The sequence below is a fragment of the Geotrypetes seraphini genome, chromosome 14, assembly GCF_902459505.1.
Source record: "Geotrypetes seraphini chromosome 14, aGeoSer1.1, whole genome shotgun sequence".
In the NCBI taxonomy this organism is placed as follows: Eukaryota; Metazoa; Chordata; class Amphibia; order Gymnophiona; family Dermophiidae; genus Geotrypetes; species Geotrypetes seraphini.
Genome location: NC_047097.1, coordinates 50226405 through 50253731, shown reverse-complemented (window position 1 = coordinate 50253731; position 27327 = coordinate 50226405). Strand labels below are relative to the sequence as shown.

General features: G+C 42.9%; 1 protein-coding gene and 1 long non-coding RNA gene across 5 annotated transcripts in view; one reads left to right on the top strand and one right to left on the bottom strand.

The window, feature by feature from the left end:
* C14H15orf39 (chromosome 14 C15orf39 homolog) overlaps nucleotides 1-15413 on the bottom strand; it is a 45752-nt gene extending 30339 nt beyond the window's left edge. For all 4 annotated transcript variants that reach the window (XR_004536967.1, XR_004536966.1, XM_033920326.1 and 1 more), the window contains exons 1-3: nucleotides 15112-15413; nucleotides 14732-14988; nucleotides 866-4312 (exon numbers count right to left, since the gene is read on the bottom strand). Coding sequence is in view for 2 of the 4 variants with exons in the window: in XM_033920326.1 (XP_033776217.1) it covers nucleotides 866-4253 (3388 nt within the window). In the remaining 2 variants the exon portion in view is untranslated. The remainder of the gene's footprint in view (nucleotides 1-865; nucleotides 4313-14731; nucleotides 14989-15111) is intronic.
* Nucleotide 15414: 1 nt separating this feature from the next.
* Nucleotides 15415-27327, top strand: part of LOC117348333 — a 56519-nt gene continuing 44606 nt past the window's right edge. Inside the window, exon 1 of the long non-coding RNA XR_004536968.1 lies at nucleotides 15415-15628. This is a non-coding gene — a long non-coding RNA (uncharacterized LOC117348333). The remainder of the gene's footprint in view (nucleotides 15629-27327) is intronic.

Genomic DNA, 27327 nt, shown 5'->3' with positions numbered 1-27327 from the left:
CAATATGTTTATTTGGTTCAGGAAGCGTGGAGGTTTTAATGATTATTACTACTGCTATAGATTCAGTTTTGATTAATAATACTTGGTTTAAATAAGTAATTGGGGAAATTTGCTGCTGGTATGTTTATTCTTATTGTTTTGAGACTAATTTTGCACAGGACATCTAGGTCAGGCTTGCTGAATGTGGAGAGTTTAAAAAAAAAAAAAAATATGTATAGCACTACCAAAATAAAAAAGGTGCATTTGCTGGCACATACAGTACATCAGAAGAAACCATTTCACAAAGGCAAATGTTCTGAAAGAAGAGTGGAATCACTTAAGAATTTGCAGTATAAGTACCATTATTTACATCTGCAAGTGGCAGATTTTTACATTTCTTAAAGGTAAAAGCAAACAAAATTCCACCCACCCCTATACCCTCCAAACTCCAAGTGTTATGAGTGATTTGGGGCAGGTGTCAATGCTGACATAAAATAGGGAATACACACATACACTTCAGAAAACCACCTAAACCACACCGAGAGTATGCTTCGTTTACATGCGTGTGCTTTCACATAAACATATAAGTAGTGCTTTTACTAAAATTGTTACTTGCATGTATAATCCAATTTATACATAACAGCACATAACACTTCTAAAATCTCCTCTGTCTTTACCTCCATTACAGATGAATGTTTGTATCCTGCTTAGAACTGCAGATAGTGCAATTCAGTTGTCAGAATAATGACTCACAGAATATTCACCAGGAACACAACCGTGCATTCTCTCAAAATGAGTATCAGGAAGAAAACGCACAGCCTGCACATACAATATGAGGACATGGTGGAAGATTTTAAACAAGGGCCAATAATTTTGAATACCTTACCGAGTTGTTGTCTGACACAGTCATGCCAGAGAAGATCGAGGAGATCCGGATAGATGTCAGGAAGCTGTTTTAAAGCCAAAAGCTTCAGCATTTTAGAAGAACAGCCCTTCAGTTCAGAGTCTCTTAGCAGCCTCTCCTCAGAAAGAGTTGTTGGTCGAAGCTCTACCTTATGCTCCTGCAAGACCTGATCGACAGATATTCCTGGAAGCCTTGGAAATAGCTTCTCCTTTACCTGATGGATTGGGATGAATATGGCACCGGCTCGAACCACATGTGGAAAAGGGCAGCTCCGAATAAACATGAATGTCTCAAGTTGAGAAAGCAGCTTGCTAAGGAGTACGGGGACCCCCTCAAAATACATCCAGATCTCCCTGCTTTTGGAGGCTTTCAGGACGTCCAAGATCCTGGAGCCATTTTTGTGTTTGATGGGAGATTTTGGCCTCTCCTTCGATTCCTCCTGAGACCCAGTCCTGCTCAGCCATTCTTGGAGGAGCTCCAGAGAAGATTCAGACACACAGGTAGAAATGGTAGTGCAGAGGGATAGGTGCAGATCAGTGAAATACTGACTCTGTGCTGACTCGTAGCTGCTGGGCAGACACACACTGGCTTCCGCAAGTGTTGGGGATGACTCTGGTGCCCTGGGGGGTAATGAATTGGAAATTTCTGGCAGGACCACTTTAAAAGATGTCACTAATAAAGGCTGTGGGTGTGGCTGCATCAGCACTTGGAGTTTTTGATGCTCATGGAGGGCGTTCTCGTGGCAAAAGGTCCTACCAGTTGTGGGGGCAGGTTTTAGGATTTTAAATTTTTTAAACATATAACTTGCTGAGCTGTGAAAGTTGTTGTTCTTATCAACAGCAGTATTGTTTCCTAGATGAAGTGGAGATTCTTTACATATTTCTTGGGCTTTTAGTAAATCCCATTTCTCTTGCTCTGTTTGATGGTCTTGTGCTTGACCTTTGCTAGGATCAGCATTTGGATTACTGGCAGTTTTCTTCAGACTGAGATCGAGCACTTCATTCTCCCTCTGCAGTTTGTTACTGTGTATATTGGCAGATGATATTGAGTCGTTAACATTCAGTCCCTCGTGTGTGGGCCGATTCAGTGGAAGATTTGGGGGCATGAACATTGGCTGACAAAGTTCTTGGGGCCTGCCCTCATCACTTTGCTCTTTACTTTCCACAGTAGATTTCACTCTTTCATTGTTTCCTATCTTTGCTTTTCTACAAGCAGGCTGTTCACTGGATCTCTCTGGGTATTTAATATTGGGTATATTTAGGACTAACTCTGGGGATGAATTTCTGCCTCCTCTGTTCTCATTTGTACGTTTCAAAGACCGCTCACTCGATTGTGCACCTCTGCAGTCTTTGTTGAAAGGGTGAAAGCCTGAACCTTCAAGATATGCTCTGTAAGGTGCCAGACTGAAGACATTATTGATGACTGGCATAGGAGGTGAGGAAGGAGAAGAATTCTCATTACTCCTGAGATTCTTAGCTTTTTCTTTAGAGGGCTGAACATCTGGGAATGTAGAAATGGTTGTTTGAGTCTCTAGAGGGTTTAACTTGCAGACTCTATATTTTTGAATTTCTGTTTTACTATGCTGTGAAGCTGGGCTGTCAACAACACTTGGAGCCATGAGACTTGCTTCCTGAAGTAGCATTTTTCTAGATCTTAGATCCTCTATAGTTAAACTGGCCCTTTTTTCAAAACTGGAGAATTCCTGTCTACATGCATTAAGCTTCTCTGCCTCAACATAGCTCGTTTCTCCACCAAAAACTCCATCCACAAGCTTTCTAGAACAGTTTACCGAAGCACCCGTTGCATATACTGGCTGGAAAGCACTGTGATGGCCACTAAATTGCTGCCCCCTTGGGCACCCTTTGGCTGGTGACATTTCACAGGATGAGAAAATTTTGTTGCTGCCAGAATGGACATACTGGATATCAGTAGCAAGCACAGGATTACTGTATGAAGTCATATCGGGGGACGCAAAAGCAATGGGGTTTGGCTGTAGAAAGTCCTGCTTGTATCCCAGGTTATGCTGGATTTCTGGGTTTGTATGTGTAACCCCAGGTTTCAAACTGCAAGATTCTACAGACACATGCACAGGAGCTCCATTTGGAGTTGGAACCATAGGTCTATATGGATAATGCTCTACAGTGTTGGGATAATGGTTCTTTAGAAGCTGCTGATTGAAGTAAGAACCAGGAAGTGCCTTTGGCTCTCCAACACTTGGACTAAAACCTTTATAATTGCTTGAAGAAGGCAGGGCAAACACGGAGCCATTCTGTTTGCCAGGAAGTGGGTCTCCTGGGTGATATAACATTGTCTGCCCATGTGACGTCAGTGGGTAGAGGGGTGGAGACCGATCATGATAGGCTGGCATTTGGGAATATGCCAGAACATTGCTCGTGGTGGAATGTAAACCTGACCAAGCCTTTTGCGTTGGGCTCCCATGATGCATTTCTGGAATTCTCTGGTTCTCATACACGGTTGGATATTTAGTTTCTGGGAAAGAGGATCCCTGAGGCAGTCTCATTTTTTCCAGTGTTGGCTGAAAAGTTGCGTAATCCACAGGTGACCTCCCAGTCTCCTTAGCATGCATCCCAAAGCCCTGTGGCACAGACATAAAGTTGGACTCCTGTTGATGAGGAATTTTTTGCCTGGTCGAGATGGTTCCATAATGATTATCACTTGGATGGATCAGATGCCCTGAAGCAGTTGGGGTCATGTGTCTCCATCCCCTGTCCATTTGCTGCTTCTGTTTATTTTCTCTCAGAGATCCTAAGGACAGGGCTGTCCCTGAATTGCAACCAGGCTCCACAAAGCAAACAGAGTTTCTGTAAACTGGTTTGGGAACAGCCAGAGCAGCAGTGCCACCAGGTGCTGGTGTTGCAGCTAAGTTTACAGGCATAGGCTTTTGTAGTGGAAAAGCATGAGTCTGGGCTTGCTGAAACTGATCCTGCTGTCCCATGACATTTGCCCACTTTCCCCGTGCAATCAACAGATCCCTGACAATTTCTTCTTTTCCTTTATCAGCCCCAGTAGGCTGCAAACAAGGTTTTAAATGATCAGTTCCAGGTCTATAGCACAAGCCTTTTATTAGCGTTCCCTCTGTTCTCAGATGCTGATTTAAGGCATTGCCTGCATACTGCAAATAAGCTGTAGCTGGGCTCCAGGGATGAGGGGACTCAGATCCTTCAGGATTTTGCAGGGAGTATGGTAAGTAGGCATGTTTGTATCCCAGCAGGTTCTCTGTGCCATAACTAGACAGAGGGTTTGGCTTGCACAAGCCTCTGGCAACGACATGGTCTGACTCGGTCTCCAGGTGAGGTAGCTTGTTGTAAATCACAGGATCCAGGGAACTGAACTGTCGTTTTGCAGCCATTATGGATTCACGCTCCGGACACACCGCGGACACACACCGGATACACTACTCTGGGCTGCCTGAAAGAGAACACACAGAACTCATTTCAGCAGTCAGTCAGAACACATATAAACTGATCTATGAATAAACTGCCAGGGTTCGCCTGATCTGAGCAAGATGCATATTATAAATTTACTGCTGTATCAGCATAGTTCCACCTTAATCCTTTTACTAGTTTATAGGTTTTATTGCTTCTTGTGGCTTCATTCTGAGGCTTATTTACATTTTTTTTTTTTTAAGCCATTCATGATGAGAGTTGGATGCCTTTTAAAATGGACACATGTACATTCAAAAAAAAATTTCTCTAAGCTTTTTTCACTTGTCCATACATGTACCAGTATGATGCCTAGATGGAGTGCCAATACAGAGCAGCACAGTGGCACCAAGATCTCCTCGGTATTCCCTTATTATAAGAAGAAAACATTCAGAACCTTGAAACACTTGTACCTTATCAGAAATAAAGTTTCTAGTTTATTCAAAAATTTTATAAACTGCCCAATCAACCTTCTAGACGGTGAACATTATGTTAAAAACATATATGGGGTAACTATATATCCTTTGAAACAACAGTCATAATTCAAAACAATACAAAAAACAAACAGAAACAAGAGGGAAGAAGGACAGACCTATTATTTATAAAAAGGGTAAAAAAATAATTTGTTTTATTGCCAAATGAATTAACTAAAAAACTATTATAACCACTACAAATTTAAAGTGGGCTCTTGATGTAACTGGCCTTCTCTCTCTAAAGTAATTTGCAAATCTCTTTTAACATGTGCTGCTAAAACCTATTATGCTTTCATAGGGATCTCCTTATCCAGCAACTCCCAATTGCTATAGCTTTGCATTTTGTTGCAGTTATATCAATGGTCACCTGGGGGCACATGCCTAATATTAGAAAGGTTCATCTTACTAGTTCTTTTACTAAGGTATGGTAGCCAATTTAGCGCGCGCTAAGGTGTCCATTACATCCTATGGATGAGTTGGCACGCCTTAGCACGCTTTAACATTTAGCATGTGCTAAACCAGCTACCGCACCTTAGTAAAAGGACCCCTTAGTATCAGGTGGCATGTTGCAGTAAGACCATGTACAGTATTCCCCCGATATTCGCGGGGGTTCCGTTCTAGGAACACCCGCGAATGCTGAAAAACCACGAACACGGTTTTTAACAGGGGAGATAGGTGAGGGCGGCCGGAGCGCCAGCGAGTGAAGAAAATCACTTGTAGTATGCTCTGACCACCTCTTCCTGCACTAAAGTCGGGCCTCACCAATCATGAGCTGCTTTGACATGCAGCTCCTGATTGACGAGACCCGACTTTAGTGCAGGAAGAGGCGGTCGGAGCATACCGCGAGTGATTTCCTTCACTCGCAGGCACTCCCAGCTGCCCTCTCCTGCTCAGTCATTTGCGGTCGGAAAATCCGTGAATGACCGGGGCCACGAACAGCGAATGACCGGAGGAACACTGTACACATTTATTTAATTTGTTTTCAATCCCATCCTCCTCAAAGAGTCCAGGACTGGTTACAGGTCAACATAAACAATATACAGTTAACAGGTACAAGTACAGTACAAGATTTTTCAGGTACAAATTTTTATCCTAGCTTGACACATACTTTCATTCTTTTCCTTGTTTGTTCTCTTTTTCTAACCCTTCTTTCCTTTTGTTCCTGTTCGTCAATGTCTTTAAAAATTGTTATTTCCCCTGGTCTGTTTCTGTGTAAATTATATTTTATTTGGCACATTGTTTTGGTGTTTTTGTACACCGCTTAGAAGGCTTGACTGGGCGGTATAAGAAATTTTAAATAAACTTGAAACTTTAGGCAAACAAATAAATCATAACTCTTAAATGTGAACTTGGCTCAGTCTGTGATAGACTCTTTATAGGCAAAATTTCCATTTAAATGGGCACATCAAGGACTATCAAAATTAAAAATGGCATGTCTTATTTCTGCAGCACAAACAAAGGAAGGCATTCCTCAGTTCCAAAGTGTTTTATTGTCAGAAAAAAAAAATTTCAATCATATTTGTAGCATACTGAGAAAATTTTTTTTTATACTAATCAAATTTTCAACGAAAAAGTAATAAAGCACTTATGCTTTATCAATTCTCTGGTTGACACCTTACTAAATTTGTCTTATAAATCCTTTTTTACTTGTATATCTGTATGAATCTAAATGTATTTCAGTGCATTATCACAGATTACGAATAAAAAGTATTCATGAACTTTGAAAGTCAAGTCTTTCAAACATACAAGTCAGTCTAAGAATAGTCCAGTAGACAGAAACTGTGCTTAACTATGCCTAGTTGAAGAGACAGAACACACTGGTGTAACTTTCTACAGTATCAGTGGAATCCAGCAGATGGCATATGTAGACTGGATCTGAACTTGGTTCACACAGTAGGGCACAGGGGTGTGCATTTTTATATTCTTTCAGTTTGTTATAGCTCATGCTATTTGATTTAGAGGGCCCTAGAAGCACACTATTATTAGTGTGTACACTATTACAAAATGACACAAATGAAAAACAAAAGGGAAGAAAGATATTTTCTGCTTGCATGCCCTAGAGCAGGGGTGTCAAAGTCCAGTCGGGTTTTCAGGATTCCCCCAGTGAATATGCATGAGATCTATTTGCATGCACTGCTTTCATTGTATGCTAATAGATCTCATGCATATTCATTGGGGAAATCTTGAAAACCCGACTGGATTGCGGCCCTCGAGGAGGGACTTTGGCTCCCCTGCCCTAGAGTATCCATGCACATACAATTAACCAAATTCCATAAATAAATGTTAATTTTGAAGGGGTGGGGGTGAACAAAGGGCATATGGAGGGATGGAAGATAAAACAGGCAGGGAGGATGGATGTTGGAATAGTTAGGGAATATCTTATGCTCACTTACACAAGACAGAGAATCAATAAGGAGAAAAAGACCCCCGATACTGACATGACCACTTAATATTGCTCCTTATTTATTTGTGTCTGATAGCTGGGATATAAGGTTAGCAGTGTGGATTAGAATTTAGCAAACTTTTTTTTTTTTCATTGTGACATCACTGATGAGGTTGGCTTTCATTGGTGGAATGAGGCATTATGACATCAGGGAAAGGGATTGGGACTTGTATACCGCTTTTTTGTAGTTTTACTAACCACTCTCAAAGCATAGAGGTACTTCAAGCATTTTTCCTCTCTGTCCTGGTGGGCTCACAATCTATCTAATATTTATTTAAAACATTTATAGACCGCTTAAATATCTAAATGGTTTCCAACAGCAAACACACACAAAAATTAGCCATAAAACATATTAACATAAAAGATTAAGGGCTCCTTCTACCAAGATGCGCCAGCGGTTCCAGCACGCGCTACAATACCACACGCGTTAAACGCTAACGCCGCCATAGAGCAGGGGGTCCCCAAAGTACCCCCCCCCCCGAGGGCCGAATCCAGCAGGGCCCCCAGGACCCCCCCAATGAACATGCAGGAGATCCATGTGCATGCTCTGCTCCCAATGCACACTCACAGGGGAAATCCCGACCGGCCCCGGCCCCAAGGAGGGACCCCCGCCATAGAGCTTGCGTTAGAATTTGGCAAAATTTAAAACAATGCTACTAACTTTTTATAGAGCAGGAGGACATGCATGGCACTGTATGGGCATGATAAAATATTCATGTACATTATGGGCCTCTTTTACAAAGGCACGCTAAGCGTTTTAGCGCGGATTTAGCGTGCGGTGAATCAACTCGTGCGCTAACCGCTAATGCGTATGCATGCATTAGCGTTTAGCGCACAATATTTAGCGTGCGCTAAAAAGCATAGCAACCTTTGTAAAAGAGGGGGTATGTTTCTACCACAAAGTGCTTACAATCTAACACTGGCTTTTACAAAGCTGCAGTAAAGGTTTCTACCACAGGCTGGCAAGGTAAATGCTCCAACGCTCATAGAATTCCTATGAGCATTGGCGCATCTACCTCACTGGCCCGCAGTAGAATCCTCTAGCTCAGCTTTGTAAAATGGGTCCTAAATGTATTATTGGAGTCAATGGGAGATAAAGTAGTTTGCCCAAGATCACAATGAGTTTCAGTGACAGAAGCAGGAAGTGAACCCTGGCTTCCCTTGTTCTCATTCCACTGCTCTAACCGCTAGGCCACACCCTCTTTAAGAGGCTGAATTATCTTTGTCAGCATTTACTAAGTGATATGCTAGCAGAAAAAAAATCATGCAGGCGTGGCTCAAAGCAACTGGTTGCTTTAGGCAATGGAAGAGACATTATCTCCTATCCCAGAGCTTCAGTCCGAGAGCTGGGGTGGGGGATGGGAGGGGGGAAGGAAAGCAAGGTCTCCGGACACAGAACACTGGCCAGGAAGTTGTCCCAAGGAAAGAAGAATGCTACTTCTACTCCAAGGCTAAATAATACTAAAGAAATGCAAACTTTGCAATTGCTGGTTATACTTGGCAAGAACTGTAGCAGTTAAAACTATGCAGCCTATGACTAATAAATATACTGACCCAAAACTATATATTATACCACTATAAAATTTAAATGTAAACATTTTGCAGTCACAAAAGCCCTCCGAGTGCAAAGCAAAATTAGGACACAATTCCCCTTAATACAAAATTCAGATTCTGGTGTCATCTAAGAACAGCATAAACTCTCTCCAGTATCAGACATATGTGACCCTCTGAGTGAAAAGGTACCAAAGGTGGTGTTACAAATTACAGAAATAAAGGCCATAAAAGTTTAAAAGGTAAATTTTAGCAACTTTTATTTTTGAAATCTGACCAGCCTATAAAAATGTTATCTGTAACTTCCTATAGATCACAGAGATATGTGGTATATAAATACAAAAATAAAAATCTCTTATCCGTTTTTCTCAATAGGTATATTGATATCCTTGGGCTCTGTGTAATTAATATTCATGATGTTTCTTTTCCTCGCGAGAGTCCTTGTGTGAGTTCAGGCCCTGAGTGACTTTTGCAGGGTTTTATATTGCTCCATACTATGTGACCTCCTGAATGAAAAAGTAATGAAAGTGGACTATGTGACTCATTTATACAAGATAAAGGGATAAGAACTCCATAATCCTGCAAAATTTCAGCCTCTGGTATGGACTGTTTGCATTTTTAAAAAATTGATAAATATTTCTAATTTTTTTTTAATAAGTATATTTTTCAGAAAAATACATTTGAAAAATAGCAACCTTAAAACATCTATTTATAGCCTAAGTGGTTTACATTCAGGTACTCAAGCATTTTCCCCTATCTGTCCTGGGGGGCTCACATTCTTTCTAATGTACCTTGAGCAATAGGGGATTAGGGGGTCCTTTTACTAAGGCGCACCCATAGAATTAGCATTTAGATCGCGCTAAATCGGTCAGTGTGCCTTAGGAAAAGGACCCCTAAGTGACTTGCGCAGGGTCACAAAGAGCAGCGTGGGATTTGAACCCACAACCTCAGATCCCTACATAAATAGTGACTGAAGTTACCAGAAATTAAAACAGAACTATGTAAACAAAAAATTAAACTGAACCCCCCCCCAAGAAGCTACATTACGAACGCAGTTCAACAAACAGCAATGCATTTTATCATGTATTAGACAAAATAAAGCCAGCAGATATAAATATTTCAATCACTAAATTGAAAATAAATTTTTTTATTCTATTTGTGTTGTCAGGTGAATTTATTTTTCTAATTGTATCAGTCCACTGCTTAACGGGCCATTCGGTTGACAACCCCACCTGATCCTCAATCTCCCCCCCTCCCCCCCCCGATATTCACCCGATTCCTTCGATCCTCAATCCCCCCCCCTCCAATCTTCGCCCATATCACACCTGGAGGCCTATGGTCTGTAGCTGGTGAACCCCAGCCACTCCTACACGGTTGGTGCCATCTCCATTAATGGTGCTTCTAGTGGTAATCTTGCACTACCCCATTTCCTTTTAAGAATCAAAATGAAACTGCCACAGTGGCATTTTGAGACAGTTACTACAATGCTTAAAAATCTTCCACTTGATCAAGCGTCATTGTACCATTAGACAGAATGAGGTAGCCTCATCAAGTATGTACTTGTGCATTTGCCTACTATGTTGTCAAAATTTCCTTGCCCCTGCCATTAAGGTTCCTTTGCATTTGTGCCAAGCACCTTTTAAATTCTACCACTGTCTTAGTTCCTGTCACATCCATCAGAAATCTGTTCTAGACATCCACCACTCCCATAGGGAGAAATGTTTTTCTCGTTTTCTTTTGCCAATCTTTCCTTCAGCTTCGTGTAAGGAACTGAAAGGAAAGGGACTTAAAGGGAAGGCAAGAGTAAACACCAACAGAAGAATTACAAAGAATTCTCTAATTTTGTGACAAGTGCCAGCACGTAAAAAATTGGAAAAAAAAAATTAAAAGTGCTTTTCATCCATTAATAGTTAAGCACAAATGCAGACAACTGACAAGCTGAATGCTTTATTTGGAGATGGAACATTGTTGGTATGCTCTCAAGTAGTTTCCCATCTAAAAGTAATAAAACCTGTATTTTGTCTAAAAATAGAATGGGATTAACAAGATTTTCAGGCTTAAAATGAATATTTTTTTTTTAAATCATTTGTAATGTTTTCTCAGACCTGCATAGTATCACTTGTAGACAAATCTTATTTAAAACTCTTCCCAGTAGCTGCAGAACACAAAAATTTCCCTTTCACATAGAATTTAAAAAAAATCGGTAGAATTTGCATACTCGGATCACATAAGAGAGAACGAAGCTTCAGTTGTAATTGGAGGAGCAACATAGCTGCAGCCTATAGTGGGAGCAACAGAATGCTGCACTCAGTACATTTTGCTGCAGCTACTAGGATTCAGGGCCAAGATCAACAGAGGGATTGGAGGGTTCAAATTTGGAAGCTGGAAGAGTAACAGTGGGATAGAATGCCGGTCAAATGGAGAGAGCATAAGCCTTAAGTCTGAGGTGGGGCCGATAAGGTAGAAAACATGAAGCAGGACTCCATTAACATGAATAAGAGTCAAGAAGGTGGGATGGGGGAAGCAGTAGATATAACAATAGAGTTGAAGCCAGGGGAATCACCAAATTAGACTACTGCAACAACTTACTCATTGGAATTACTTAAAAAAAAAAAAAAATCAGGCAACTTTAGATAATACAAAATGAAGCCATTAAAATAATCACAAATTTTAAAACAATATGACCATGTTACTGCTCTGTTGGAAAAGGCCCACTGGCTCCCAATAAAATACAGGATCTCTTATAAAATTTCACTACTAACATTTAAAACATTAATAACAAAGACCCCCCCAATCCATTGATAAACTTTTTATTCCCTATGAACCATCCCGAACCCTGGCCTGTGCTGTTCCTATGAGCGTCGGGAGCAGCACAGGCCATTCAGCCATATCAGTTTCGTAAATGAGAGGGTTAGAGCAACTGATCATTCCATCATTAATAATAATTAGTACCAAACGCCATGATATCTTCTCTGTTGTCACTCCGCAATATTGGAATTTGCTTCCCACCAATCTGAGAACTAAAAAAATCTCGACCATTTTAAGGGTTTACTTAAAAGTCATTTGGTTAAAGAAGCTTCTACACTAAGACGACCTTCATTTCTAGACTCGGTCCATGAGCTATCAAGGAAACACTGTCTTGCCCCAGTCCTTTTGTCCTTACTCTAAATGTTCTTTTCTTTTACAATTGCATTTCATACCCTTCAACCTTGAGTTTTCTGTTAGTCAAATGTCCAAGTTTAGTATTGTAATCTTTTAACCCCAAATTATTTTATTGTAACTCGTTTAGAAATCCAGATAAGCGATTTTATCAAATTCTAATAAAACTTGAGGTGGGTTATAAAGCTAGAGAGAGAGAGAGAGAGTGAGAATAAGGAGGTGGGGGTAAAAACTCTAGAAAAGAGAATTGGGAGAAGGGTGGTCAAGGAGCTGCAGGATGGAACCTGGGTGGAATGAGAGTACAAGCACTAACATTGGGGGAAGAGAAAATTGGGATAGATGAGCCTTTGGTGGGCTATGGGTCTGGAGAATAATGCAGTTTAAAAAAAAAAAATTCTCATTTTGTAATTATTTAAAATGTGAGACAGAAAACAGTTAAGTATCAAATACAGTACAGATACTCGTCAACTTACGACCTACTCAAGTTACGACTGTTCGACTTTACGATGCGTTTACTTCAGTTTCCCCCGCCAGCTGTTAGCAGCCCCAGTCTCCCGCACTCCCAAGTCTCACTACGCAGCAGTAATAATATAAAGAGGAGGCGCCACAACGAATGTTCACCACAAAGGGATTGTGCTGTGCTCGACTTAGAAAGTAAGAAAACGTTGATAAGATATGACTTTAAGATGATTACAATATCATTGCCCAGTCTAATACAGTATTCTTACCTTAGTCTAACATAGGCCGACTTACGTCCCGATCAATTTACGACCTGTCAGTCAGAACCAATTACTGTGATAAGTCGACAAGTACCAGTAATTATTCTTCCCCCCCACCCCTTTTTACAAAAGTGCATAAGAGTTTTTTTTACCACCGGCCAGCATGCTGAATTCTCTGTACTGCTCTAATGCTCACAGAAACTCTATTAGCGTCATGAGTAGCACAGAGCATTCAGCACTGGCCAGCGGTAAAAACCTCTTATATAGGGGATTTAACCAGGCAGGAGAAGTTCCGGACCAATCAGATCACTTGTGCAGGGCTACACCTAGATATTCAACAGCAGTTAACCCTTTAGTACTGGAAATATCAGCACTAAGGCCCAAATTCTCTGAACGGTGCCCTATCGCTGCCTAATTTAATTGTTTTAATTGATGTTAATCACTGCCGTAACTGACCGCATCATTTAAAACAGATTAAAATGCCACTAAAAAAAAATGTAGGTGCCCATAGGCGCCTATAAAAAGGACGCCGTAATCATGTCTACAGAGGCACCTAACGTCAAAATAGCAGATTTATGCAGGAAATGGCCTTAGGCGCCTCTGTAGACGCGATTCTCATCAAACATAGGCGCTGGGAATGTAGGCCTTCAAAACCATGACCTACATTACGGCAGGCACGATTCTGCAAACGGCACTGTTGCGTGATTGACGAGCAATTGGCGGCCATTGTAGGTGCTGTTTGCAGAAACCAGCCATAACTGCTAAACTGAAAGCTGGCTATTTTCTGAATGGTCCAGCTCAGTACTTTAGCAGTTAAGTGCCAATATTCAATATTTAACCAGCAAAAGTGCTGAATGTTGCACTTAAACTGGATAAGAGTTAGCCGGCCGCACAAACCCAAATATTCAACACCGGTGTCTGGACAAGATCTGGCACTGAATATCTAGGCATAACGCTGGCAATGGCCATAAACACTGACCATCTCTAGCCGAGTATTTACCCCCTAGTTGTTCTTCCTGCACTTTAATACAACTGACCAACTGAATCTAAGAACTCCTCCATACCCACCAGCAAATCTATAAGAATGAGCGTAGTCAAGCCTATACATTCTAAGAGCTGAAAGAAGAATGAGCTCAGATATACAAATATCTAATCCACGAACCTTTAAAGCCACTATTGTAAGTCTCCAGAAATACAGCACCAATGGACCCCAAAACTCAAAAGGACCTGATTTTATAACAGAATGCCTATATCAGAAGTCCAGAAAGCTGCCAACTTTAAGCCTGTCTTACAAAAGCAAGAAAGGACCTATGTGCTTTTATGAGTTAATCATCCAGAACCAGCAACTGTAGCACACAACTACAAATTTACACCTGTTCTATGGCTGGTATAATGTTGTAATGCAGTTGCATATTTTATAAAACGTGAGTGCATGAATAGTATGTCAACTCTGTCTAAACACCACCCAGACACCTATACGCAGCTAGGACAATTGCACAAACACCTAGAGATATGTGCCACTTATGTGCAAAAAAAGGCACCATTAGTTGACAGTGGCTACTCTATGAGATAGAGGATAAGTGCAACAATATATATATAGGGGGGTGGAGCACTGGCATGCTATAAGTGGGTATACCAGATACACACATGGGTGTTATAAAATATTAAAATTAGGCACCAACTTATGCCTGCCACCGACATCCATTATAGAATACTAGTGTAATCTTTGTGCTAAGATTCCATTATAAAATTGGTGTTAAATGCATGGCACTGTGGTGCCCAGTCCAAAGCATCAATTTATACAATTGCGATGGGTACATAACTAACATGGCCCCCTTTTACAAAAGCGCGCTAGAGATTTTCACCGCCGGCCAGCGCGCTGAATTTGCAGCTCGGAGCATCCAGGGCGCCAGCGGTAAAAACATCTTGCTCGCGTATATATATATATATTTTTTTTTTATTATTTTTTAATGGGGGTGGGGATGGTGTCTTGCAGGCATGTTGAAAACAATTTTTATATATACAGTTTAAATTAAGCTTAAAAACCGTTAACGTATTACCTCTCGAAAGTACTATAAGGGCTGCAAAACGTTTCCATCCTTAAACTCGGGTAAGCATTCTGAAGAACAGAAGGAAGTGGTCAAAATCCGCCGTCACAATCCCATTCCAATGTTTAAAAAGAATAAATAATAATTAAAAAAAAAAAAAAGCAGGATGCCGGGACACCGAACGCGAGCGCTAAGGGAGAGAAGAGCGTGAGAGAAGTGTCAGCGCTGCCCATGGAGAGACGGTCCCGACAGCTATTAGTACCAGAGACCTAGAAAAGGAGACAGAAAAATAAAAGCGTGAAGTCCGGGAGCAACTAGTTGGTTTTTTTTTTTTTTTTAATTATTTAACACAAACTTCCAAACCGCACTCGGTTTCCAAGCGAAGGCTTTACCTGCTCCTCACTCTTCGCTTTCCGTGTTGCACGTTATTCTCCGTCATCGCCGCCGCCCTATCACCCTTTCTTTTCCCCGCGTGGGGGGGGGGGGAGGAGGGGAGCAGCGCGCGACGCTCCTTTTGCGTTCCCGGCTGAAGTTAGGCAGGCGGGCTCTCTCCCCTCCCAACGCCGGGTCGACGAGCCGAGCAGGCACCCGTCAGACTGAAATCTCTCACCGATCGCGCCAACCTGCCCGCTCCGCCCCCCGAAGCCGCGCATGAAGCACGTTTCCGTCCGGTCCCCTCCCCCGCCCCCTGCTGACACGCGCCCGGAAGGCGAGATAAAGTTCCCGCCCGGGGCTTGGCGGGTGCTGCGTGAACGTTTCGAGGTCGCGCGCCTCGGCGCGGCCCTGCTGCTCCCTGAGGCAGTCGACGGCGGCAGCAGCAGCACCCTGGCGCCTTCTCTAGGCATTTCTTCCCCCTCCCCCCCCCCCCCGGCGTAGCGCCCTCTGTCGGAAGCGTGGTACGGTCTTGCGGTAAGTTCGATCGCAGGTCGTATAGGGTATGACAAGAATGCTTTAGATTTGTATTTTGAGGATTAAAATTACTTAGTCACATAATATGTTTTATTGTATTAATAATTGGGAGGAGGGTGGGAGAAAATGATTGTTTTGTGTATTACTTGTGTAGTTAATAGTGCGTTTTATGCAGTATTTTATGTTCAATTATTTGTATTGCACTCTTAAAGTTTGAAAATCAATAAACATAAAAAAAAAAGAATACTTTATATTTTGTGTGTGTGTGTTTTTTTTAAATAAGAGGTGACAAAATAGCTGGTAAGTTGTTGGTATTTCTTCCTTCTAACGTATCTGATCTACAAAGAGTCGGCCATTTTGAAAACAAAATACAGTAAAACCTTGGTTTATGATTCATTCCAAAGACATGCTTGTAATCCAAAACACTCGTATAGCAAAGCAAATATCCCCATAAGAAATAATGGTAAACTCAGATGATTTGTTCCACAACCCAAAAACTTTAATTCAAAATACTATACGTACTTGTATTGCAAGACCTCGCTCATTTAGAACAGTCACTACAGTCCCGCGGTGTCAGAGAGAGAAGAACCATGGGCTCAGTTGTGATGATGTGACGCGTGTATACTGTATGTACTTGTATTGCAAGACCTCGCTCATTTAGAACAGTCACTACAGTCCCGCGGTGTCAGAGAGAGAAGAACCATGGGCTCAGTTGTGATGATGTGACGCGTGTATACTGTATGTACTTGTATTGCAAGACCTCGCTCATTTAGAACAGTCACTACAGTCCCGCGGTGTCAGAGAGAGAAGAACCATCGTCTCAGTTGTAATGATGTGACGCGTGTATACTGTATGTACTCGTATTGCAAGACCTTGTTTGCTTAGAACAGTCACTACAGTCCCGCGGTGTCAGAGAAGAACCATCGTCTCAGTTGTAAAGATGTGACGCGTGTATACTGTATGTACTCGTATTGCAAGACCTTGTTTGCTTAGAACAGTCACTACAGTCCCGCGGTGTCAGAGAGAGAAGAACCATCGTCTCAGTTGTAAAGATGTGACGCGTGTATACTGTATGTACTCGTATTGCAAGACCTTGTTTGATTAGAACAGTCACTACACTCCCGCGGTGTCAGAGAGAGAAGAACCATCGGCTCAGTTGTGATGATGTAACGCGTATATACTGTATGTACTTGTATTGCAAGACATTGCTTGTACTGTATATCAAGTTAAAATGTAATCAAATGTTTTGCTTGTCTTGCAAAACACTTGCAAACCAAGGTTTTACTGTACCTTCTTCCTAAAAGGTGCTGCTGTACCTTCACAAATCCCCAACCCCCCAAAAAGAATCTTCTTAGTGACTTATTGTTCCTATCATCAAAAATACTGTATATGGTATTGGTATAGGATTAATAGTTCCAGAGATGTGGGCGTACAGTACTCCCCCGATATTCGCGGGGGTTCTGTTTCAGGAACTCCCGCGAATCTTGAAAAACAGCGAATACATGGTTTTTCATGGGAGAGACTGAAGAGGGCAGCGGGAGAGCAGCCGGAGCACCACGGCTCCATTTCAAAGCAGCTCCTGATTGGATAAAGTCTGACTTAGTGCAGAAAGAGGCGGTTGGACCATACCGCGAGTGATTTCCTGCATTCGCGACGCTCCGGCTGCTCTTTCCTGCCTCTCCCACCACCCTCTCCTTGTCGACGGTTCGCGGTCAGAAAATACCGCGAATGACCGGAACCGCCGACCGCGAATGACCGGGGGAACACTGTATAGTAGGTTTTGCTAATAGGTCGGAGAAGCACTAGGCTCAAATTGTGAGGAAAGGTTCAGTTCTAAGCTTGCCTTGAGTGAAAGAGGAAACTGTAAGGGCAAGGCTCCCCCCCCTCCAAATGTAAGGTTTTGGATGGGGTGATGTTGAAGCAGACGAGACCCCAATGATATAAAGTGGCGGCGTTACAATCCGCCAGGTCCTGGGTTCAATACCCTCATAGAAGGTTCAGTAGAAAGTGAAATTAATGACAAAGACGGCCAAAAGTGATTGTATAAAAATATATTGTCCAGAAATAGGCTTAATTTTACAGAAAGGCAATGTTTGCAAAGAAACATCAAGCATATACTGGGTTACAAATGTACAAAACGAGATAGAAATAAGTTTTACAAATACAGAGTGGATTTAGAAACTGCTTGTGTGTGTGTGAGGGAAAGGGACCTCGCGGATCTAAACCCGCACGTCCTTAAAAATCTGAGGTCCGTGCCGCTTGTAGTTAGTTTCTGGCTCTGACAGACCTCGGTGACAATTTAGCGCTGACGGATCCGTCTCAGCATAGGGAGGGAAAAGTATTAGGATCCGTCAGCGCTAAAATGTCACCGAGGTCTGTCAGAGCCAGAGACTAGTGCGGCTCTAAAACAAATCTTTTAAACTGGTTTCCTGCAGCCCCAGTAAATCGGCTCCGACAGACCTCGATGACATTGTAGTGCTGACGGATCCTAATACTTTTCCCTCTATGCAGAGACGGATCCGTCAGCGCTAAATTGTCACCGAGGTCTGTCAGAGCCAGAAACTACCTACAAGCGGCACGGACCTCAGATTTTTAAGGACGTGCGGGTTTAGATCCGTGAGGTCCGTCAGGTCCATGTTTTACCCCATCCTTGTGTGAGACAGAAAGGACAGTTTACCTGCATTAATGTGTGTCTGGGTAGGTGAGAGGCTGTATCCAGAGAAAATAGAGAGAGAGGGTAAACCAGGGTCCAGAGAGAGAGAGCTGGGGTAAATGGGTCCAGAGAGAGAAGAAGAAGGGTGGTCCAGGCTTCTGAGAGAGAGGGGGTTTTAACCTCTTACATTTATAAGTTTGAGACTTGTTCTAAAAATAAAACCTATTGTTAATTACCCTTATCTTTTGTAAACTATGGTAAATAAGGTGTGTGGGGCGTGAGAGACTGGAAAAGACAAGAGAGATAAACTGTCCCTCAATAGACTGGAGTTACTGTTAATTTCCAGTATCACTCTGACAATGGTTTCTGATTAACTCTAACTGTCTGTGCTAGAACATGCAGCTGGGGCTACTGTCCATCATAAGCACCAGTCCTTAGCACATCTTTAGAGCCTCAGGGCTGTGCCACGGTCTTTTGTTACTTTTAAGCACTGATAATCTACATGTCATTTAGGCATTCTCAGGCTGATTGTCCATCTGAACTGACATCACCCAAGATCAAATAAGACAGATATCTAATCTAATCTAATCTTCATTTTATATACCAAATCTACTCCCTAAGGAACTCGACTTGGTTTACTTTAAAAAATGAAACATAACAAGTAAAAACTTTGGGATGAAAATAGAAATTGGTTAGATTAGATGGATGGAAAAAATTAGAAAAAAGTATGTTGAATTGCTTAAAATTACCATACGACAGCTAAAATCAAATTAACTATTGTGAAAACAACCAGGTTTTTAAACTTTTTCGAAATTGAAATAATTGATCTACCAGTCTTAGAGAATCTGGAAGTTGCTGTGAGTCGAAGACTAAAAAGGGGCATGTTGGAGGCATGTTATGGGCGGGATTTGGGTGGGCTTAGACTTGGCCATCTTGTGGTAATAATTGAACCTTTCCCAAGATGTCCTGGACCTAACTTAGACGTTCTAAGCTAGACCTGTTTTAAAAGCGTCTAAGTGCCAAAAGGCACCCAAACTGACCAGATAACCACTGGAGCAGGGGGGTCTCAAAGTCCCTCCTTGAGGGCCGCAATCCAGTCGGATTTTCAGGATTTCCCCAATGAACATGCATGAAATCTATGCGCATGCACTGCTTTCAATGCATATTCATTGGGGAAATCCTGAAAACCCAACTGGATTGCGGCCCTCAAGGAGGGACTTTGAGATCCCTGCACTGGAGGGATTAAGTTATGACCCCCCACACTTCCCCAATTGTCACTTACCCCCCTTCCATTCCCCCCAAAATCTGAATGAAACAGTACATAGCTGTCTTTAGAACAGCAGCACCTAGTATGGTAGCACACAGGTGTCTTAAGTAGCCTGGTGATGGGCTAGTGAGCCATAAAGAGGAGGACCCAGGTCCATAAGCCACTCTAACCACTACATTTAAGGTGGAAAGTGTGAACCACCAAAACCCTATGATACTACTATGTAGGTGTCACCTGCAGCCGTGGAGGGGTATAATCGAAACAAATGTCTAAGTCCATTATGGGCCTATGGCGCTAGTTGGCCAAAGTCAGCAGTTTCCAAAGGCCATTCTCAAAAAAAATACATCCAAAATTTTTTTTTGCCGAAAATCGGCTACTTCTACGTCTAGCCGTTTGATCGTCCAGACCACTAGTATGTCTATCTTTATACTACATTCTTGTCCAAAAAATTCCTCCAAGTCCCAAACACCTAGAACAGGGGTGTCAAAGTCCCTCCTCGAGGGCCGGAATCCAGTCGGGTTTTCTGGATTTCCCCAATGAATATGCATTGAAAGCAGTGCATGCAAATAGATCTCATGCAGATTCATTGGGGAAATCCTGAAAACCCGACTGGATTCTGGCCCTCGAGGACCGACTTTGACACCTGTGACCTAGAAGAAGACCTTTTGGGAGGAAATGAAGCCATTATTTCACATTCTTAGCCAGCATGATTTGCTACAGTATTGTTCATAGGCTTTATCAACACCAACACCTTTCCACCCTTCCCACCTACTCTGGAGGGGTTGGGAGATGAGTTTGCTCATTCATACTTGTGCTAATTGATTTAGAATCACCTGATCACACTCCACTAACCATGTTTTGGTCACACAACATAAAGCAGGTTTCTGCTCTAACAATAAATCATACTCTGTTGTCCTGATCTAAGTGATCATGCAAGAATCACATAAAATATTAAAGGCTCAGCTACAATCTTCTGGAGCACTATGTTTAGTGTGTGCTGATAATTAAAGTGCTAGTTAGCCCCATAAGTGTTTTACCATACAGTTCACCAAAAATAAGAATACTGCCCACACCCATTAACCATGAGGATGACACCACTATCTTCCATAGATGAAAATGTTACGAGTGTAAAGGGGCTTCCCTCCTATAATTTTTAACATCTATATTTGTCTGGTGATAGTGCTATAAAAATTATTATTAAATGGATTGAATTCCACCAATAATACACATCCCTCTCTGGCTTATAAAGAACTATTAATTTGGGGAAAGTTAGCTCACTTGATTAAAATTTAACTCATTAAATATCAAGAACTCTCTTCTATTAAACTGTGCTTGCACTTTGTGGTGCTGAGAGCCGTGCTGAATGGCCCGTGCTGCTCCCGACGCTCATAGAGTTCCTATGAGCATCGGAAGCAGCACGGGCCATTCAGCGCAGCTTTCTGCACTACAAACTGCTAGCACAGTTTAATAGAAGAGGGGGTAAGCAAATTGAAAATTTATTTAAGCATTAATCAAGCAGGTAAAGCTATTACAGTTGGGACCTTTTGAGCAAAGACAATAAGATTGCACAAGACAAATGTTGCTAAAGCAGAAGAATTAATTTAGCTGGATTCAAAAAGTTACAGTGCGAATAGTCCTTAAAATGGAGCAGAGGCCACATGGCCTAGTGAAGCAGCATGGTGATCCAGGGAGGAGAAGAATTGTAGCTTGATCCAGGCTGGTTCCAGAGGGAGAGTGAGTGTTTTCCCTCCTTAGAAAGGATTTTGCTTCATATTTTTAGGGTTGAGACCTGTTCTAAAAATAGAATTCATTTTCTGTTCCTAGGTGGATGATGATTGAACTACAATGGCTTAATGTGGTGTCCCAATCCAGAGTATTGTTACTGTCCTTGCTGGATGAGGTGTGAATCTATGTCTGACTGGTTTAAAATGGAGGATAGGTAGATGAGGTCATCTGATAGAATGAGCTTCTATTGTTAGTTCAGAGATGAATTTGGTGTGAAGGGCTTCTGTTTGCTCTACATCCTTTAAAGTTCTGTTTAGCTTTGGTGTCCACCCTGGTCATGTCTTTTGTCTTATCTGAATAGGTGTAATTAACACTTTCTGAAGGTGATGGCTCAGTCCTTTTAATTGTGCTCTATTGAATGGGGCATTTAACACCTTTATGAACAGATGACTATGCCGGCTCAAAGACCTCACCTGGTGTACTGCGTCCAGCACTGATCGCCGTACATGAAGAAGGACACGGTACTACTCGAAAAGGTCCAAAGAAAAGCGACTAAGATGGTTAAGGGGCTGAAGGAGTTGCCGTACAATAAAAGATTAGAGAAACTGGGCCTTTTCTCCCTCGAAGAGAGGAGATTGAGAGGGGACATGATCGAAACATTCAAGGTACTGAAGGGAATAGACTTGGTAGATAGGGCAAGTTGTTCACCTTCTCCAAGGTAGGGAGAACGATAGGCCACTCCCTAAAGCTGAAAGGGGATAGATTCCGTACAAACGTAAGGAAGTTCTTCTTCACCCAGAGAGTGGTAGAAAACTGGAACGCTCTTCCGGAGTCTGTCATAGGGGAAAATACCCTCCAGGGATTCAAGACAAAGTTAAACAAGTTCCTGCTGAACCAGAACGTACGCAGGTAGGGCTAGTCTCAGGGCACTGGTCTTTGATCTGAAAGCTGCCACGTGAGCAGACTGCTGGGCACAATGGACCACTGGTCTGACCCAGCAGCGGCAATTCTTATGTTCTTATAAATTCACTTTTAAATCCATCAAATTAATATACTTTAACTTAAGGCTCCTTTTACAAAGGCACGCTAGCGGTTTTAGCGCGCGCGTAGCATGCACTGAAATGCCATGTGCGCTAGCCGCTACCGCCTCCTTTTAAGCAGGCGGTAGTTTTTCAGCTACCGCGCGCTAATCTTGTGCGTGCGCTAAAAACGCTAGCGCACCTTAGTAAAAGAAGTTCACTTTACTATAAACTCATAATTTAAATCACCTCCTGTCTTGGGTCAGGCAATAATTCCAGCAAACATACATAAGTTCAGTAACACTAACTATATCAGGCTACATATTTTAACTCCAAGCAGAATTACACTTCCCCCTCCCCATTCGCGGTTTCTGCACTCGCAATTTCACATAATCGCGATTTTTTTCTGGGGAGGGGAAAAATTTAAAAAACCCATATTTTTTACCTCCCTGCCGCCTTCCTTGCCTTACCTGGTGGTCCAGAGGGCTTTCGGGGCAGGAGCGATCTTCCTATGCTCCTGCCCCGTGCAGATCGCCATGAGGAAATGGCTGTAGGGAGTTCCCAACGTAGTCTCGAGAGACTACAGGAACTCACAGCAGCCATTTCCTCATGGCGATCTGCATGGGGCAGGAGCTTAGGAAGATCGCTCCTGCCCTGAAAGCCCTCTAGACCACCAGGTAAGGCCGGGAAGGCGGCAGGGAGGTGGGGGTGGGTCAGAGCTGGATAATCGCAGTTTTTCGCCATTCACGGTCCGCTCTGCCCGTATCCCCCGCGAATAACGAGGGAGAAGGGTATAAGATTTCATACTACAATAGATACTAAAATTGCTTAGCTTTCAGCTTTACATTTATGCTGACAACATTCAAATTTCGTTCCTTTCAAAAAAGATGTAGCAGAAGTCTTGGGTTCCTTAACCACGCTACTCCTTGTGACCCTAGGCAATTCACTTAATCCCCCCCATTGCCCCAGGTACATTAGATAGATTGTGAGCCCACCTGGACAGACAGGGAAAGATTCTTGAGTACCTGAATAAATTCATGTAAGACTGTTCTGAGCTCTCCTGGGAGAACGGTATAGAAAAATGAATAAATAAATAAATAAAGGTAGACTTTGAGTAGGTGATTAGGAAACAACCACTTAGGGTTGAATATGGAGGTGTTTTGAGTATTTTCCTTAGATTTGACAAAGGTTTCTTTCATTTTGAGAGGGGTATATACTGTATTTCACTGGAATCAGAAGTGAATAGTCTAGGGGGGTCCTTTAATCAAGCTGTGGTAGGGGTTTAACGCGCATAATACCGCGCGTTAAACCGCCTGCTGCGCTAGCCGCTAACGCCTGCATTGAGCAGGCGTTAGTTTTTTATAGCCGGCCGCGGGGATTAGCGCGTGATGAAATGTCCGACTCGCTAACCCCGCTAGCGCGGCTTGATAAAAGGACCCCTAGGAGTTGGAATGGATTCAGCTTTTTTTTAAATTATTATTATTATTTATTTATGCTTTCAAAATATAGACACGAGAATCCTCTTATTACAGAAAATCATAGAAAATAGTCAGTTAGGAAAAAGACAAATCTATTACATGTTTATGCATTAAGCCCAGAAAGTAATTTCACAACAAATTTACGCAATATGTAAAGAAAAATTATTTAACTCTTCGGTGTTGAAAGACAAGGAGGTCTCAAACAATAGTAATAATTAAAACTAAGAAACAGGCTTAACATGATTCTATTCCGGTTTAAATTATTTCTTTGCAGCTCTGACAGGTAAACTTTTTTGAGTCCAGAAACTACGGAGCTGTTCCGGTACAAAATGTACATATTTAATTCCATGCTAAGAAATAACTTCCTACGTTCCTGAGTGGATTTAGTGACATCATGAAAAATCCAAATTTTTTCTCCTAAGAATAAGAACATAAGAAGTGCCACTGCTGGGTCAGACCAGAGGTCCATCGTGCCCAGCAGTCCGCTCGCGTGGCGGCCCAATAGGTCCAGGACCTGTGTAGTAGTCCTCTATCTATACCCCTCTATCCCCTTTTCCTCCAGAAAATTGTCCAATCCCTTCTTGAACCCTATCACGCCCTCTGGAAGCGCATTCCAGGTGTCCACCACCCGTTGGGTGAAGAAAAACTTCCTAGCATTGGTTTTGAATCTGTCCCCTTTCAACTTTTCCGAATGCCGTCTCGTTCTTGTAGTTTTCAAAAGTTTGAAGAATCTGTCCCTCTCTACTCTCTCTATGCCCTTCATGATCTTGTAAGTCTCTATCACGTCCCCTCTAATTCTCCTCTTCTCCAGGGAAAAGAGCCCCAGTTTCTCCAGTCTCTCAGTGTATGAAAGATTTTCCATACCTTTTATCAAACACGTCACTCTCCTCTGAACCCTCTCGAGTATCGCCATATCCTTCTTAAGGTACGGCGACCAATATTGGACACAGTACTCCAGATGCAGACGCACCATCGCCCGAAACAACGGCAGGATAACTTAAAAAGTCTTCATAAGCATATTTAAATCCTGTTCAAAAACCAGTGAAACAATCATAGTACCCCACAATTGTAGTTCTACCTGGGAAGTTTCAAATATTGCTGTAATATTGTTTAAGTCTAATTCCTGAGGTTTATCAGGCCGTGTATCACCATTATTTTCAGGATTTTCTGACTTTTTTGGAAGATAATAAATCCTATTTATTGGTGGAATTAAGGGCTCCTTTTACAAAGGTGCGGTAGCGTTTTTAGCGCACGCTTAGTGCGCGCTAAGATGCCACTTGTGCTAGCCGCTACTGCCGCCTTTTAAGCAGGCGGTAATTTTTCGGCTAGCGCACATTATAGCACGCGCTAATCTTGTGCGTGCACTAAAAACGCTAGCGCACCTTTGTAAAAGGAGCCCTAAATCAGAGGGAATTTTCAAAATTTCCATTAGATACCTTTTGAAAGCATCAATTGGTGTAGTTAACGCAATTTTAGGAAAATAAGAACGCGTAAATTTAACCTGCGGCTAAAATTTTCCAATTGCTCAATCTTTCATTAAAACATAAGTCTATCTTTTACCATGGAAGCAGAGAGAGTTTGTAAAGAGGCAATGTCCTTGTTAACTTGCTCAAATTTCATGTTTGTTTCAAACTGAAACTTTTGTAGTGAATTAGACCAGTGTTCTTCAATCACCGGTCCATGAACCAGTGCCGGTCCACAGAAATTTCCTGCCGGTCCACAGGGCCAGCACGTGCATCAGGCCCAAAACAGTGTTCTTCAACCGCCGGTCCACGGTGCGATCGATGCGGCGTTATCTTCGAGCCAGCTCCCTCTTCCTAATTGATTCAGTGCACAAAGCCACGGGCAGCGGCTCCTATGGGCATCCTGCGCCTAAACCGGAAGCCTTTTCTCTGACGTTGCAACATCAGAGGGAAGGCTTCCAGATGAGGCACGGGACGTGCAAGGTGCAATTAGTACTATTATGGGGGCGGGGTCTGGGGTGGACATTGGGTAGAGATGGGCGGGGTCTGGCCCACGACTTAGCCCAGTGTTCTTCAACTGCCGGTCCATGGACCGATGCCGGTCCACAGAATAATTCTTTTATTTCTGCCGGTCCATAGGTGTAAAAGGGTTGAAAAACACTGAATTAGACAGTTCGTCCAATTTACTCACGACTTTAGTTGTATCTTCAGCTGATTTTGTAACCATGGTTTCAAGTCTCTGAAGTACCATCCATATATTTTCCAAAGTCACTGCGGAGGAGCCTACTCCTCCCAATACTCCTCCCGATGTTGACTCGACGTCCTGGACAACATGGAGGCCCCCTCCACATGACAACGCCGGGCTCATCATAGCTTCGGTGTTCTCACATCCCACGTTGTCGTGCGCCAGATTCAGCAGTGATCGAGCTGCGGGGGGAGGGGGGTGTTAATGAGATCTCAAGGCGCAAGGTTCTGGCGGCTCCTTCCGCTGAAGCAGCAGCAAATTTCCCCCTCCAGAGAAAACCGGCGAGCTCGTCAGGAACCGGTTCATCAGCGACTCTCTGGGCATAGAGGGGTCCACCTGGAGAACACCCTTGCGCTTAGTATGGGGCATATTGCAAATCCTCGCAAAAAGAAGGTTAATTTTAACTGAAAACTGCAAGGTAAGACAGAACCTTTTCTAACTGCTTTCATACCACCATCTTGGTTTCACATGAGGAGTGGTTTCCCCAGTGTCTGGCAGAGGTGTTTTTGGAGCCGAGCAGCTAGGGTTTCCCCAGAGCTGTTTGCACAATGGTGCCGTGCACAGTTCCCTGCTGTGAGTGCTTGGATGGGCTGTGGAGGGGGTAGGAGACCCTCTGCAGCAGAAGTTAGTGCCGGGACCTGATCCAAGGGGTATGGCTGCTTCTGAAGTTGCTGCCTGGTAGCTAGAGGAGTGCTGTTGGAGCTGGGGCGCAGCAGTGGGGTGCTGCAGGGGGAGCCTTGTTGGTGTCGGATCCTGGCCTAGGAGAACCAGGTGAGCCGGATCTGTTTGGGCCTGTCGGGAGGGGGGTCTCTGATGGCGTTGGAACAGAATCATGTGTGAGGCTGCAGTTTTCAAAGCCTCACCATTGGAAGGTGTTTTTTTTTCCTTTTGTGGTTCATCTGCTTCGCAGGAGCTTTTTAGAAAGTGCAGCCACTTTTTGCACATCTTCAGGGACATCGGTAAGCACTGTGGGCAGGCGGCCAAGAGGTGGGCTTCGTCAAGGCATCGAACACAGACTTCTTGAGGGTCACTGGCATTCATTTTCTTGTTGCAGCTCCGGCATTTCTTGGGAGCCAGTTTGGCCATTTTGTCTGGTTGCTCTCTTTCCTTGATTGGACATTTTTTTGTTTTGTTTTTCCATGGAGAGCAGATGGTATCCGACCATTAGGCACAGGCCTATATAGAGCCACTCGTGCATGCTCGAAGCAGGCTTTTCCAAGCCTCTGAGCTCTAGGAGAGCAAATCCAATCAATGGGGCTTATCAGATGATGTCACCAATGTGTGGCTGCCTCATCCTTCTTGGCCATGGAGAACTAGTTAGTATATATATATATATATTCACTTCATGG